Source organism: Mercurialis annua, linkage group LG5 (assembly GCF_937616625.2).
Source record: "Mercurialis annua linkage group LG5, ddMerAnnu1.2, whole genome shotgun sequence".
Taxonomy (NCBI): domain Eukaryota; kingdom Viridiplantae; phylum Streptophyta; class Magnoliopsida; order Malpighiales; family Euphorbiaceae; genus Mercurialis; species Mercurialis annua.
Window position 1 is genome coordinate 10799379 of NC_065574.1, and position 15840 is coordinate 10815218.

Below are 15840 nucleotides of genomic sequence, written 5' to 3' on the forward strand. Positions count from 1 at the left end.
GTAATAATAAGTGGAAGGAATATGATAGGTTTAAAGACAAACACAATGATGTATTTTGTAAGTTGATAAAAAATGTGAAGACAAAATAAATAATTGAAATTAATCTTTGCGGGTTTAAACTTCTACAGATTATTGGGTAATATTATTTAGTTTGTTTGTTTTTGGATACCAAATTAATTGTTTGTTGCATCGTTCATTTTGAAGAGCAAACAAATGGTTTTATGTTGGCAATATGTTTAAAAAGATGAGATGAAAAAGAATGTTTAAGAGAGTTAATGAATATGTTTTTACGTTGAGAGTTTGTTAATTTGAGAAGATAAAATGAAAATGTTATTTAAGAGAGTTAATGAGTTTGATGAGTCAATATAAATAAAATGTTATAATATATTAATAATATTTATTATTACTGAATTTGAAAAGTTTTTCTAAATTTTAAATTTAATTTGATTGTATTATATTAATATATTATAAAATTTCATTTATCTTTATAAAATTAATTATTTTAATTTAAAAAGATATATTAGAAGTTTTTTTTAAATTGTACATATATATACATCATGCATAAAAACATTATAGTTAAAAAAACTGAGATTCTAGAGAGCATGCTATATTTAATGCTATGTACCTTCATCTTCTTACTAAAATACTATAAGGTTTTAATCTGATTAAATATAACAGTTTAAATTAAAATTCAATTACTTCTTATATAAATTACAGTAAACTAAAACTAATAATTTAAAGTTTTAAACCAGGCAACTATGAAAAAAAATGTTTCTATTTATATTTGTTTGTGTATTTTTATAACAATATTCTTATCTAAATATACAATTTATATTTAAAAAATTTAGATTAGATAGAAAAGAGTTTATAATTTTTTTTTTAATTTTCTTTGACAGTCAATATATATCTCTGAAGAATTAATTTTAAAATATTCCTGATCATTTCAACTAACTTGTAATATTTGGGGTACTGGCAAAACAAATAGTAGCGTTTTACCTTTTTACTGATTTAAGTCTAATATTTTAAATTTTTATTTTGTAGTTCAATATTTTTTGAAGATTTTTTTAAGGGAGTGGCTCCCCTCAAGTCCTCAATTCCTCCATTTCCCTCCATTCCACCGTTAGATAAATGACACCACATTACAATTTATCCAACGGTTATATTTTATTTAGTGATTTAAGATTAGAAAATTACTAATTTGCATTTCCAATCCCTATCAAATTAAGCGCCAAAATAATTTTTTTTTGTGTGCCAAAGTTCGGATCAAGATAAAGAATTGATTTTTTTAATTTTGGCTTCCTGTTGTTTCATACCCAAAGCGTAGATTTGCTTTACATGTTCTTCTTGAAAAGCTAATTTTTGAAATTTTAGTCTGTCGTGCAATTAATTGAATTGCATGTTTAGATGTTTTAAATTATTATTTTTTTCTATTTTTCTTCAAAAGCTAATCTTTATCAAAATTTTGTTATTAGTATTCTCAATTCTGTAACAAATTTATATGAATTTTATGTTCAATTTTTACAGTTAGTGTGCTGGGTTCGTATAATTTTTTTTTATGAAGACGAAAATGTGTATTACCACTTTTTGATCTTAGGTTAATAAGAGAGATTTGTAGAAGTTTCAGAAAAAAGAAATGACTAAATAAAATAAAAACCGTTGGATAAATTTTAATGTGGTGTCATATATCTAACGGTGGAATGGAGGGAAATGGAGGAATTGAGAACTTGAGGGGAGCCACTCCCTTTATGTTATTATCATATTTAATCGTAACATTTCAATTGTGCAAATTAAATCTAAACGTTTTGCGGTTTTGCACTATATAGCATTAAAAAGCTGACAAAATGACCGAAATTCGAAAAGGCTACTAAATGAAAAAATAAAAAAGGTTAGAATTTGTTTCGTAACGTTTAAAACGTTAGAATTAAATCACTAAAAATAAAATGTTAGAATTTATTTCGCCAATAGCCCTAAAATTTATACTTTGTAAATTTTGCAGTCAGAATTTTTATCACATCACTACTATAAATTTTCCATACTATGAGCTATTTTTATAATGATATGTCCATACACATCAACTAATTAAAATTTAATTTAGGTTGAAACTTCAATAAAAAATATTGCATAGTCAGATTTTTAATTTACAACATTGTAAAAAATCTATATTATTATTTAATTTCAGTCATCGACCTATTGTTTATAGAACAATCTAAATCTTTAATTTTGTTTTACCATCAATATGTATTATTAAAGAGTTTTATTTGTAAATCTTCATCATCATTTTAACTAATGTGTAAAATTTATAATTTATAATTTAATATAATTAGAAATACACTTTATTTTTTTAATTATTATATTTCAATGTTAGCTGTTTTTATAATGATATGTCCATAAATTATATAGCACATTAACTAATTAAAGTATCATTTTAAGTTAAAATTTCAATATAAAATATATTGTATATTCAGAATTTTAATTAAAAACACTGTCTAAAATCTCTCTATATATAATTATTTGTATCAACCCGTAGTTTATACAACAATCTGAAATGAAAGCCTAATAATAGCCGTATAATAATCTTTAAACAAACACATATTATATTTGTACCTACAACAATCTGAAATTAAAGCCTGATAATAGCCGTATAATAATCTTTAAACAAACACATATTATATTTGTACCTAACTTTTGCATAATTTATTTGCGCAAGTGCCAAAAAACATGTGGTTCTGCCTTGACAATCATGGTAAATTCTGCCTTGACAATTCTGCTATACAATAAACAAAAAAAGCTACAGACTCCATGTTCTAATACTTAAAGCAGATCTTTTAAAAAATACTGAACACCACTGCACCACCATAGAAATCAAAAGCTTAAACAAAAGGAAATTTATAGCTAACCAAACCAATCCATCAACATTTAAGCAAACTCTACATAGTTAAAACAGATCAAAACAACAACAAATTTCACCACAAACATAGTAAAACAACAATCAAAACAAATTACAAAAACACATTTCTAACAGGTGCTGCAGTTTACCATCACTGTGTCATTCCCTTCATTTGCTTCCCATTTTCATGGTCTATCTTCCAATTTTGCTGATTTAGCTTCCAATTTTGCAGTCAAAGTACTGTGCCAAGAAGGTGTAAACATTAGAAAAATCTACAATCTTAAACTTTATTTGAATTTAAAGTAAATATGCGGTAATTCTGATAGTTTACTTGCCTAATTTGAGTAAGAGATAGAAGTGAATATTTCTTTATAAACAATATTCTTCACCATAGATGGTTCTTCAACATCATCGTCAAAGTTGAAAACCTTCAATCCTTTTCGAGATGTAACTCTAGATAATGCGACATAAAGCTGGCCATGACTAAAAACTTGTTTCGGTAAGAACAAACCTACTTGTGTGAATGATTGCCCTTGGCTTTTATTAATGGTCATTGCAAAACATACAGCTAAGGGCAATTGTCTTCGCTTCAACTTGAATGGCCATTTTGATTCATTTGGAGTCATGTTGATGCGCGGAATCAGAACAGAGACACCTTTGCTCTTCCCAGAATACACTCTTGCCTGCACAAACCATTTTCCCATGTAGGTGACAATAAGTCTAGTTCCATTGCAAAGGCCTAATGATTGATTGAAATTCCTCAAAAGCATAACAGGCACACCGGATTTCAGTTTTAACTCATGATTTGGGACTCCAGTAAATTTCAGTGTATTTAAAAATTCTGTTGGATAAAGAATGTCTCCATCTGTTATACCGAAAGATGCCTTGCATATGGAATCAGAACTAAGGTAAGTTGTTGAGTTTTGCGGCAAGAAGTCCAAAATGAAGTCATTGATTGCCCAAACATCTTCATTTTTGGGGCACAAAATAGCCCTGTCTTCAAAATAATTATCGTCCATGCATTTAAACTTTAAATTTGGATAGATTGTATTCACAATTGTTGCAATAGGGTCTTCTTCTGGAAAAATTGTCATATCTTCGGGAATAGTGACAAAATCATCTTTCTCCAAATCTTTTGTCGTTCCATCCCCTATTGAAAGCAACCACTCGTCAAAATCCAAAATGGCTTTACGAGCACTCAAATCTGTGTCATGGGTTAGCAATCGCATGTTTTGTGTTAACTTGAAAACTTCAAAGCTTTCCCATAAATATGATGAAGTTATTGAAGCTTTAATTATGTCTGACTTTTGTCCCTTATGCACAACTGGTAGAATCTGTCGAAAATCACCACTAAGAACTATTGTGAGGCCTCCAAACGGTCTGTCTGCACTGCCAGAGAAACGTGTTTGAAAAATATCTCTAAGGCTTCGATCCAAGGATTCAAAACAATGTTTATTTGCCATTGGTGCTTCATCCCAAATGATTAAATCAGTTTTCAAGAGTAAATCGGCTAGCTGAGTTCCATGTTTGATGTCACAGCTAGAATCTTCATGTAAATCAAGAGGAATATGGAATCTTGAATGGGCTGTTCGGCCACCAGCCAAAAGCACGGCTGCAATTCCACATGAAGCAACTGGCAACACTATTTTAGACTCAGATCTCAATTTGTGGATTACAGCTTTCCATAAAAATGTCTTACCTGTTCCCCCATGACCATTTACAAAAATGGTTCTCCCTTTGTTGGTCATGACCGAATCGAGTATGATATCATAAATTTTGTGTTGCTCTGTGTTTAAACCCGATGAATATTGTCGGTGCAACTTTTCTTCTTCAATTGTGTTGTAATCCATCTCTTCAAAAATCAAACTACTTTTTGCTTCGTTTAGCAATGAACTCTCTGGCAGTGGCATTCCATGGAAATCAGACAATGATTTCCCTAATTGCTTCAATTTTTTCTCAATATCGGCTAATGCAAAGTTGGTTATTTGTTCTTCGTTTAAGTGCAAATGCTCCAGCCTATACTTATTTTTCAATATATAATGAGTATCCTCTGTTAGAATTGTGAAGTTGGCTGACCATAATTCCGCGACATCAACTACTTCGCAGTGTGCCAATATTGTTGCAAATAATTGGCGTAGTTGATCCCCACTTGCCCAGTTTGAAGCTTCAATTAAACAATCTGTCCATTCTCTATCATCATCAAGTAAACCAAGAGCGTAGCATGCTGCTTTGAAAGTAGGATAGATCGTCTTGTTCACTTTGCGGATATTAGAAAAAGAAGTTGGCCCTTTAACGACATTAAGTAACATTCTAAGGTAGTAACGCTCCCCACTCGATGGATGGGCAAAGTAAATTCTGCCTATGCATTTTCCATTTTTTCTTCGTTTCCATTCTTTGTCCTTATCATGCCAAACCCATTTCATTGGGAACTCACTATATGTCAAGGTTCTTGCATCTTCATGCAAGGAATTTGCTTTCATCCATTCAGTTAACTTTGTTTTGCAAATATTTGGATTATTTAAAACTTGATCAAGAGTTGAACATTCACCAAATACCACATTTTGTTCTCCAGGCAGGTGAAAAGGTAGTCTTTCTACTGCAGGTTCTCTATAGAACATATCAAATTCAAATATCCTCCAACATGCTTCTGTAGCTGAAATGTATCTGAAAATAAAATGCAATTAGGTTTAGTAGGTTTTCTCTCTTTTTACAATGACATGTGCAAAGCGGTTACGAATTAATATATACCTGCAATCAAGATAGCTTTTAATTTCATCCTGTGTAATTGAGTCTCCCCCGTTTGTTGTTTTTTCATTTGTGGAAGTTGTTTCAATTACGGCAGCAGCTCGGTCGGGTCCTTTATTTATATACTTGAACAAGTATTTTATAGACCTTGAGTGGTTGCACAACTCAACATTGATGTGCCCTTGGAACTTCACAATTAAGTTTCTATTATATGGGATGACAAACTGATTATCTAATCTGATTCCTTTCTTTTCTACGAACACATCTGTTTGCCGCCTTCTATATATTGGAAAACCTTCATCATCCAACATAGTTTCCTCTGAATATTTTTTAGGAAAACGCTTGCTGCACATTCCATTGACCATGCATGGGCAATTGATATTTGCAATACCACAAGGACCATGTATCATGAAATTTTCAACTGCTTCATATCCGTCAGGATCAGTGAACTTATCTGGTATTTCAGCTGATATCATTGTGTCAATATGGGAAGGGGTAGGTTCTTTGTCATCTGGATGCAAGAACAATAAAATGTGTGCATGGGGAAGACCGCGCTTTTGGAATTCGACGGTGTATAGAACTGTAGGAAATGCAAGGAAATTATGTTTATTCTCTAGCAAAAAAAAGTAAAATTAAAGCATATGAAATTGTTAGCCGGTTTATTATTTTTTCGTTTAATAAAGTTGATAGCATTTGTAAGTATATACGTTTAATTTGGTAATTTAAATTGTGCTCAACTTAAATAATGTCTTTTGTATGCAGGAAATGCAGGTAAATTGTGTTTTTACTCCAGTAAAAAAGATCACTTAAAACATATAAAACTGTTAGTTTATTTTATCATTTTGTCATATAATAAAGCTGATAACATTTATAAAAGCACAAAGCAATGGTATAAGGCATTTTAACTGCAGTTTTTAAATAGGGGTGAGCAAATTCTCGCTTTAATTTCATCTCTTTAAAAAACTGATCAAATTTATAGCTTTAATCAAAATTGCATATCTTAAAAATACAATCGGGACTGGACGAATTAGCTGGTTAAATTGAATAAACCGATAAACTTATATTAGATATTCAGTTGGTCAAATTTAAGAGCACTTAACTGTAATCAAACTAAGATATTTTGTTAACTGAATCGACTTAATTAACCAAATGAACCATTAAAAATTACCTGAACTAAAACCAAAATAGAACAGTTAAATTAGTAAACTCACCCTTATATGCAAGCTATTGCTTCTCACATTGAAGAAAGGCTCTAAATACAACAATGGAAACTAATGGCCGATTGTTCAAACCCAAAAAAACAAAAACAGATGGATATATAATTGAGAAAAATGGCTGCAATGAGCGCTGCAAACTGTCATAAGGAACGTAAGAAGCTAATTTTGGTGGTAAATGCAACCATCTTAAAACTATGTGCACAGGTACAAATCACAAGAATTAAGGGGGCAAAACGGTTATTGAGACTACAATGAGAGAAAAATAATAATTAGAAGAGGTCGTTTGTAGATGCAACTCATAGTGTATTTTTGCTATGTCAAGTTTAATTAGTTAATATATTTTTCTTGACGTGTCATGAAGTAGGTTGAATAGTTTTGAATATCAACTCGTGACTATAGTGACTTTATTAGCTTCTTTAATACTTGAGCTACCATTTAAGTTTGAATAATGTTTTTCTCTACCGGGAAAAGTCTAACAAACTTGATGTTTTTTTTTGACTTAACTCTTTATTGATGCAATTTAGACTTTTAAAAAAAATTGATTTTAAATGTTAAATTAACAGCTAATTTAATAAACATAAAAATGTCTATTTACTTATTAATTTAAAAAATTAGGAGGACATACCTGCAGCAATACGCCCAAAATGTTGCTTATGCTTTAGTTCTCTCATGAGCTCTTGCAGTTTGATTTCAAAAACTCTACAAGTCGCCATGACCTTACTATCCTCATCGTCAATGCCGCATTCTTCGAGTAGATATTGAATTTCAGGCCATTTAGGATTGCAAGTGAAAGTAATGAAAAGATCAGGATAACCTATCCAACGACAAATAGCCATTGCGTCTTGGTAACTCTGGACTCTATATCGAGGGCTACCTGTATGGCTTGATGGCAATATTATGCCTTTGCCAATTCTTTTAGGATCATTATCGCCTCGCGAAACAGCATCCATAAGACCAGAATACAAGTCACACCTTAGCTTTGGTTGATTGTATCTGATCCACCGAAAACGCTCTTCTTCGATAGCCATATAAGCATCGACTAAAAATTGTTGTAGCAACCTTCCTGATTTAAGAAGACTCATCCCCTCATTTTTTCGTGACTGAAGGCGAAAAGCGTAATATTGCCGCATTGTTAATTTTTTCCTCCTATACTTGTCAAACTCTTCATTACTTCTATGCAAGATATCAGTCCTGTATCCATCCTCCCCATACACAAAGATATTTGGATATTGCAAAGACATATAACATGGATGTAATTCTGTAATTCTTTGCAGTCCATCCTTTAGATGATCCACTATGATGTCTCTCTCAACATTTTCCTCACTGAAATCACCGATTAACAATGCTGCAACTTCTGAAGCAGTAGGCATGTTGTACAGTCTCCCATCCCTGCACCGTTTTCTTATCAGTCGTAACTTCACGTGTGTTATTTGATCATTTGAATGTATGTCTCGAGCCATCCTAAACGATTTAACCAACACATTATTGTCATCAAGCATGTTTTTAAAACCTTCCACGATTTCTAAGTCTATTACGCTTGTGCCATTGACCTTGTTTTTGAAATGGGTTACCCGATTTTGAATTTCATTCTCCGTGTCATGAATATATAATTGAGCAAAGGACGGTTTTTTACCCACTGTTGGAGCTAATGACCCAATTAAGTGAAAATTCTGTCCATTAAGTCTAAAAATGAAAGGCCCACGCTTCATGTTAATGTCACAATCTATGCGGCCACCCATGGAAGTAAAAGAAAACATAGCATTGTACATCCGAATATTTTGCATGTAATGTTTAGTCTTTTGTCGATCTACGCCATTAAGCAAGTTTTTCAAGAATAAAGGAGGATCGTGCAATAGAGGCAGCTGTACGCGACCTTCCATACAACACAAAGAAAACTTAGGATCTTTAACGATTTTGCTTTTCAATGTCCTCTCTTGAAACCATAGTATTGCTCCACAATATTTGCAAATGCAGGTAGGCCGGCCAAAATTCCAAGGTTTATCAAGGGTACCTGCAAGTTCAGTGTAATTTGTTTAAGTCGTGGAAATAAACAACTAAGATAAGTTTTCTGTTAAGTAATTTTTCAGACCAAAATATGATACTCACCTGTCATGTTGTTATTATTTTTTTTCTGTCTTTTCCGATGAACCACAGGATTGGCTAGTTGTTCCATGGTTTTAGATAATTCTGCAGTTTTTAAATGAGTACAACATATGTCAAGTATATAATAAGATTTAAACAGTTCAAGTATAAAATATTAACGGACAGAAATCAAGTTTGAAACAGTACCTAGACAAGTAGCGCTTGTGCCAACTAAATGCACATGATCTTTCCTCTTATTGTCCTTTTTCCCCTTTAAAACTAATGACCTTTTCTGTCGAGCTTCTTTAGCTTTAAAACTCGCATCAGTTTTTTCAACGTTTCCAACAAATCGGTTTTTTCCAATGGGGCTGGGTTGCAGGACCATTCCTGGAATTAGTATGTAATAATTTAAAGTTCGTTTATTCATGTCTAAATTTTGTAAGGAATAAATCAAAAAACAAAAAAAGTGATATGTTAGGAGGAGTAGAGCCATTTTTTTCTTGTATAAGTATAAGAATATAAGTATTCAAAAACTATTAATTCAAGACACAAGGTAACCATAAATTTGTTCAGATTTTAGCTATGGAAAATACCTGCTTTTTTTGCATTTATGCCAATTAATTCTCCATGTTTTTTAAGTTTGTGAGCTGCTCTTTTTTCATGTAAAACAAAGCGTCTTCTATTTCGAGCATGGGTGGCAATGATGTTGTCCATTGCAATGCTGTAAACACTGAAATGAAAAAACACAATCTATATAAGTATGCTATGTTATGTTAATTTTAAACCTGAACATGTAGTGCTTGAGTACCATGAACACTTAGCTAATCCTAGCTTGGTTTTTTATTGAATGTACTTTAATGCCTATTTTCCTTTTTGTCATTTTTTCTTTCATTTTGAATAAAGCAGCTTATCGTAGCTCTTCTACTTAGGCCTTCTATTTAGGTCTATATTTATTTTGAACAAAAAAGCTTACCCTAAGGAGAGTGAACTGTTAAGTTTATTGGAGCAACATGAGATACTGAAGGTAGAAACAAATAGAAGGGAAATAAACTGAGAAAAAAAAGGAATTACGATCATATTTAATATACCAAATCAAGTTATATCTGAATGCTTGTTTAGTTGGGAGCTGTAATCTTGGAAAATACGATTTCACTTTTCATTTTCGCGGACATAATATTTAAAAGGTGAAGGAAAAAACACAAAATAATATAAAGTTGTCTTACTACCTGCTATGAAGAATGAATTGCGCTGATATTGTTTTTCCTTATGGTTGTTCTCTAACTTTTAGAGCAATTGCTAGAATCAATTTGTCCAATTGTAATAAGCATGTCAATGTCGTTTGAGGATAAAATGTGATTGTCATAGCTGAGTTCTATGGAAAATTATTGACTAACAAAATGTAGAAAACCGAATAGTTGGTTGCAATAAACGCATGAGAACTATAGCTCAACACGCGTAAGTAATTGGTTAGTATTGCTTACCGAAGTACCCAGAGCACATGTAATATCCTGTATACGTGAACCTGAGAAAAGCAAGAAACAAGAAAGAAATATTAGTTACAATCAATCTCTGCAATTGTAATAAGCATGTCAATGTCGTTTGAGAATAAAATGTGATTAACACCAAATGATGAATGGTGATAATTGCAGCAGTATTTTCTGCTTCATGGTTTTCAATTTATTCCTCTGCAATTGCATTTTTTTTCCCTATAATTGTTTAAAATGCCTGTACCCATTTAGTAGAACACTGGATATAAATTTCCAAGTAAAGCATGAATCCATTACAAAATGCAAAAAGATTGAATATAAATTTCTCATATCTGCAAAGATTGCTTTTAAAAATTATATGTTAGTGTGTTTGACTACATAATAAACAATTTCACCTTGATATCCAATATTAATTTTTCAATCTCCTTCTGTATGTTTTTGTATCTCTATAAAACCTTATATCATCGCCAAATGCATATTTTGCGTGAAGTCTATTAAATTTAAACTTGCAGTGCTAGTTGAACCTATTATTAAACCATATTAATGCAAATACGGAGGCTCTAGTTGTAAGGCGAGTTTTATCTGTTTCTTGAAAGCAAGCCAACTCATAACGTAAAACCCAGTAAAACCCATTTGAGAGTCGTAAAACTCATCGACATAGTGTATATATGTAATTCAATCTCAAAAGTTGCAATATGTGATTCTGTTACCTATATAACTTTTACTGAAATAATAATATATGAGCATATCATAAACAAGATTAAAAATTCTGCAAGCACGGTTAAGAGAAACATATTTAAATAAATTTTTAGATATGATCACAAGTTAGATAGACAACTCTAATAATCAAAACTAATAATGTGTTCTAATGTGCTTAATAACTTCTTTTAAACCAGAATGCTGAAATCAATCAAGAGCAAATAGTGCAGACATGAGAAATGAGAAAGACTAATTTAGTAAATAATGAATACATAAAACACATAACAAATCATATTTATAACTGAGGAGCACCACATTTCAAAGGGATGCAAAATCCTATGTGTGGTCTAATTAAATGTTATTGAAGCAAAACTGAATAATCTAAACCATATGGACCTGCAATTGGTAATGCAATTTCGGAGGCTATAGTTATAAGACGAGTTTTATCTGTTTCTTGAAAGTAAGCCAAGTCATAACGTAAAACCCATTTGACAGCCATCACACGCCGTTCAAAAATCTCATAGAAATTGATCTTTTGGTCTTGAAACCATTAGACAACACCGCATTCAAGCTATTCCGTCAACTAATTGTTTAACCCAGCCAAATTAACACGCAGCTTTAATCCGACTGAAATTAAACAAATTTCAATTGCATTCATCTAGCTAATGAAGTTTGTTTTTTCGTCAACTAACTGATTAACCCAGTAAAATGAACAGGGAGCTTTAATCCAGGGGAAAATGATCTCGTAATACACTTACGGCACGCAATAAGTTAAAATGACTCTGTATTCTAAACAGCTGTTCAATGTAATCGATATGAATATACAAAGAACGGCTGTAATAGCTTAACCCATTTTATCAAGCAGTTTATGTAAGGAGCAACGGTACAACAAAGCAATTGGGAACTTCTAAATTTAACATTACCTGGGTTGCCGAGATTGTTGGGTTCCCACGTTTTTCTTTCCTGGGTGACGAAGACGATTGAAAACGTTCTGCTTTTGTGGGTGATTGAGACGATTAAAAACGTTTTGCTTTTCTGGGTGCTGAAGACGATTGCTGCTGTCTTTTTCGAATATATATGGTGCCGCATATATGAGGCTGGAGCCCATTGAAGTCGTTCCGTCTGGAATGTCATGAGCGTAAAGGGCGATGGAAGTTGAATAGCTAATGGGTGTAACGGTGTAACGCTGTAACGGCGATGGAGGTTGTAATGGGCAATGGAGGTTGCTGAAGAAGGCGTAAAGACGCGGAACGGTTGTGTATGGTTTAATTTCTGCAACGCCTTTGTCTGTGCCAGAGTTAATGCAACGCCTTTGTCTGTGCCACAGTTAATGGCCTGAGAGTACACATGTCAGTATTTGAAAGAGCCCACGTGGCACAACCAGGTTAAAAGATTTTGTGGAGCTCAGGATTATAGAATAGTATAGATAAATAAAATAGGGCACTTGTTTAACAACTTAGTGAAAATTTCATAATCTATAGACTTTAATATCCCAATTAAATACATGGTCGCCCAGTGATTGTTTAAAGTTTAATGGAGAATTGCATGCGGTATATGTTAGAAATAATAAAATTATGGCTGGAATTTGAGCAATCCCATGAACTTTAAATGTAAAGTAAACGGAAGATTGTTCCGCTATTGCCGTCGTCACTACTAGAAATTCTGATTTTACCGATACATTTTGACGACAGATTTTTAAAATCTATTTTACCGCTGGATTTAGTGACGGGTTATAAATGTAACGCTAAATCCATCAATTATTTGGCAGGACATAAACCGCCAACTTTAGTGACGAATTTTCCGTCGCTAGTTGGCGGGAGTTAGTAGGCAGAATTACCGACATATTTTATATATAATTCGTCGCTAAATTCGTCAAGTTATTTGGCGGCAATCATCCCGCCAATTACTTGGCAAAACTAGTGATATATAATTCTTCTCTAAACTTTGCTATTAAAAATTAATTATTTCAAAAAAAAATTAAAATTAATTATTAAAAAGAAATTAAAAAAGAAAAATTATTAAAATTATTTTTTTATCAAAAATAATTATTATGTTTGAAATAATGTTTTTACAAAAATAATTATCTTGAAAAATAATTATCTAAAAATGTGAGAATATGAAAAAATAATAATTAGAATGCGAGAGTAAAGAGCAGGAGTAAATATTTGTTCATTTTAATTATATATTAATATAAAATTTATTGATATATAATAAGAATTTGAGTTGTTTAAGAAAGAATTACGCGTGCGGAAACTTTAAGGTTAAAGAGCACTGGAATGTTATAATGTTGTTTTCACTTGACATTTTATTACGCGCGGGGAAATTTTATTCCGCTACTGTCGTTGTTATCACTGTTCTCCTCTATCCTTTTCAAATCTGAATGCTTCTTATCGCCATCATTGCCGTTTGGTATTGTCGTAAATGTTCATCATCGTAGTTCAGCTTCTTATTTTTTTGATTTTCTTATAATATTTTTCGATTAAAGTGTATAAAAAATCATTTTTAATATTTTATAACACTTTTTCATATTATATTAACAAAATTTTGTAAATTTCTAGAGTTATATTATGTTAAATTTTCATATGTATTGTGTTTTGTTTTGTTTTATTGTGTTGTGTTTTTTTTTTAATTATGCTACACGATTTGTTGATGATGGTTGATTGCTGAATATTTATAATGTTAGTGTTGATTTTATGTCGATCTTCAGTTGACATATATGGTTGATCTTGTCAATTTGTATTGAGATAATATTTAGTTGATTATAGAATTGATTAAAAATACAACACTACATACGAAAAATATAAAAACAAATTGAAAAAGAATATTGATACATGAAATTTTATTTATTTAGTTGAACTTACAATTAATAAAGAAAAATATACTATACATGAATAAAACTTAAAATTAAATATTTGATATATAATAAATTCAAAATATTTTTGAGCGAAAATTAAATAAAAAATAATTTAAGAAAAAACATTAATGTTAGTTTAAAAAAAATTAAATTTTCTGGTTCATTATATTTGTGGTTGATCTTTTAGTTGATCTTACTACTAACAAAAAAAAAATTATACATGAATATATATACATATATATGATAAATAATAAATACATAAATTTAATAAGTAAAAAAAAGTTTATGAAAAACAAAATACACACTATAGAAAATTCAAGGCTTAATCCATCCTCAAATTTTTATACTTTCTTCTTTTAATTTATTTGATTCCTGGTCTATTTTACTTTTTTTAATTAGTCCTTCTATTTTTTTTTTAATTTTTATTTACTTGATCTCTCACAATTAAATTCCGCAATGATATGATCCTTAAAAAGGTATATTGGAGATGAAATAAATTAAAAATAAAATTTTAACAAGAAATAAATAAAATAAAAATTTATAAAGAATTTAGATAAAAACAGAAATATAGGGAATAAAAAAGTAAAAAAAAAAATATAGATACAAATTAAAAATATAAAATAGATTAGAGACTAAACAAAAAAAAAAAGTTAAAGGTCAAAGCGCCAAACTACACGTGGGGTGCAATCAAATGTCAAGTATGCTTCTTTTCTTGTGTTACCCACTTCCCAATTAAGCCCAATCGTAAAGAACAATGTGGGCTTGTTATAGCCCAAAGATAAATATTTAGCAACAGTTTTCATTATAATTCATTTTTGTAAAGAGAAATTTACAGAAAATACTCCGTTTTTTAAAATATTTGTAAAAATATTCTGTTTTTTGAAAAATTATTTGTCTATCTTTTTTTTCGAAAAATTTATTTTTTTACTCCGAAATTTATTTTTTTACTCTGAAAAAATTTGTAAAAATACTCCGTTTTTTTAAAACTGTTTGAAACTGTATTATAAACGGTTTCAAAGATGTCAAAGTTTTTTAAAAATACTCTGTTATAAACCATTTGAAATTCTATTAGAAACTGTATTTGAAACCGTTTGAAACTCTATTTTTATGAAACTGTTATAAACCGTTTGAAATTCTATTTGAAACTCTATTTGAAACCGTTTGAAACTCTATTAGAAACTCTATTTGAAACGTTTTTATAAAACGGTTTCAAATTGTGTTTTTTGAAACTGTATTTGAAACCGTTTGAAACTCTATTTTTATGAAACCGTTATAAACCGTTTGAAACTCTATTATAAACTGTATTTGAAACCGTTTGAAACTGCGGGGAAAATAAATAAATTGCGGAGTAAAAAAATAAATATTTATTTTTTTTAGGTACGCTTATAAACTTTCAGTTTTTGAGGTAAATTTACAAATATTTTAATTTTTTAGGTATTCTCCTAATTAACCCATTTTCTAAATTGCCTTTATTATAATTCAAATTGTATTATATTATTTTAAAATATTTAAAATTAAAAGAAAAAGAAAAAATATTTTCTGAAAAATAATGCGTTGCAGCGATTAGACACCAAGATAACCCGCCACGTAACTGTCATTCATGAAAAAACAGTTTGAGTTATAACAAAATTTAGATGGATAAAATAAAATGGGCTAATATATCATGTGACATCTAAACTTATACTTATTTATCTATTTGATCCTTAAATTTTTTATTTAACTCATGAAACATCTAAACTTGTTAAATTATACTTTTTAACCTCTAAACTTGAAAGTTTTAAAATTTATTTTAATTTATATTCTTTTTTTAGTATATATTTAGTTTAATTAATAATTATTAAAGATATTTTTATATAAAATATTTACTTC

At 30.3% G+C, this 15840-nt stretch overlaps 1 protein-coding gene across 2 annotated transcripts; it reads right to left on the reverse strand.

Moving 5' to 3' along the window:
- Positions 1 to 2870: 2870 nt before the first annotated feature.
- LOC126682230 (uncharacterized) lies at positions 2871 to 12448 on the reverse strand. 2 transcript variants are annotated; one of them, XM_056105666.1, is made up of 9 exons: positions 12041 to 12448; positions 10413 to 10453; positions 9525 to 9661; positions 9139 to 9318; positions 8956 to 9036; positions 7475 to 8860; positions 5636 to 6212; positions 4587 to 5551; positions 2871 to 4499 (listed from the first exon to the last, which is right to left on the reverse strand). In XM_056105666.1, the coding sequence occupies exons 3-9, from the start codon at positions 9643 to 9645 to the stop codon at positions 3223 to 3225; spliced, it is 4587 nt and encodes a 1528-aa protein (XP_055961641.1). In that variant the 5' UTR covers positions 9646 to 9661; positions 10413 to 10453; positions 12041 to 12448; the 3' UTR covers positions 2871 to 3222. The 2 variants fall into 2 exon arrangements, with proteins under 2 accessions (XP_055961641.1, XP_055961640.1); XM_056105665.1 differs by having other exon boundaries at positions 2871 to 5551.
- Between the last annotated feature and the right edge of the window lie 3392 nt (positions 12449 to 15840).

Excerpts from the sequence above, each read along its gene's own strand:
- LOC126682230 (XM_056105665.1), bottom strand. The coding sequence starts at position 9,645 with ATGGACAACATCATTGCCACCCATGCTCGAAATAGAAGACGCTTTGTT. Across the intron at positions 6,213-7,474 it reads TTTTGGGCGTATTGCTGCAG|TTCTATACACCGTCGAATTC; the intron begins GTATGTCCTCCT and ends CATTTCCTACAG. Across the intron at positions 5,552-5,635 it reads AAAAGCTATCTTGATTGCAG|ATACATTTCAGCTACAGAAG; the intron begins GTATATATTAAT and ends TTTTATTTTCAG.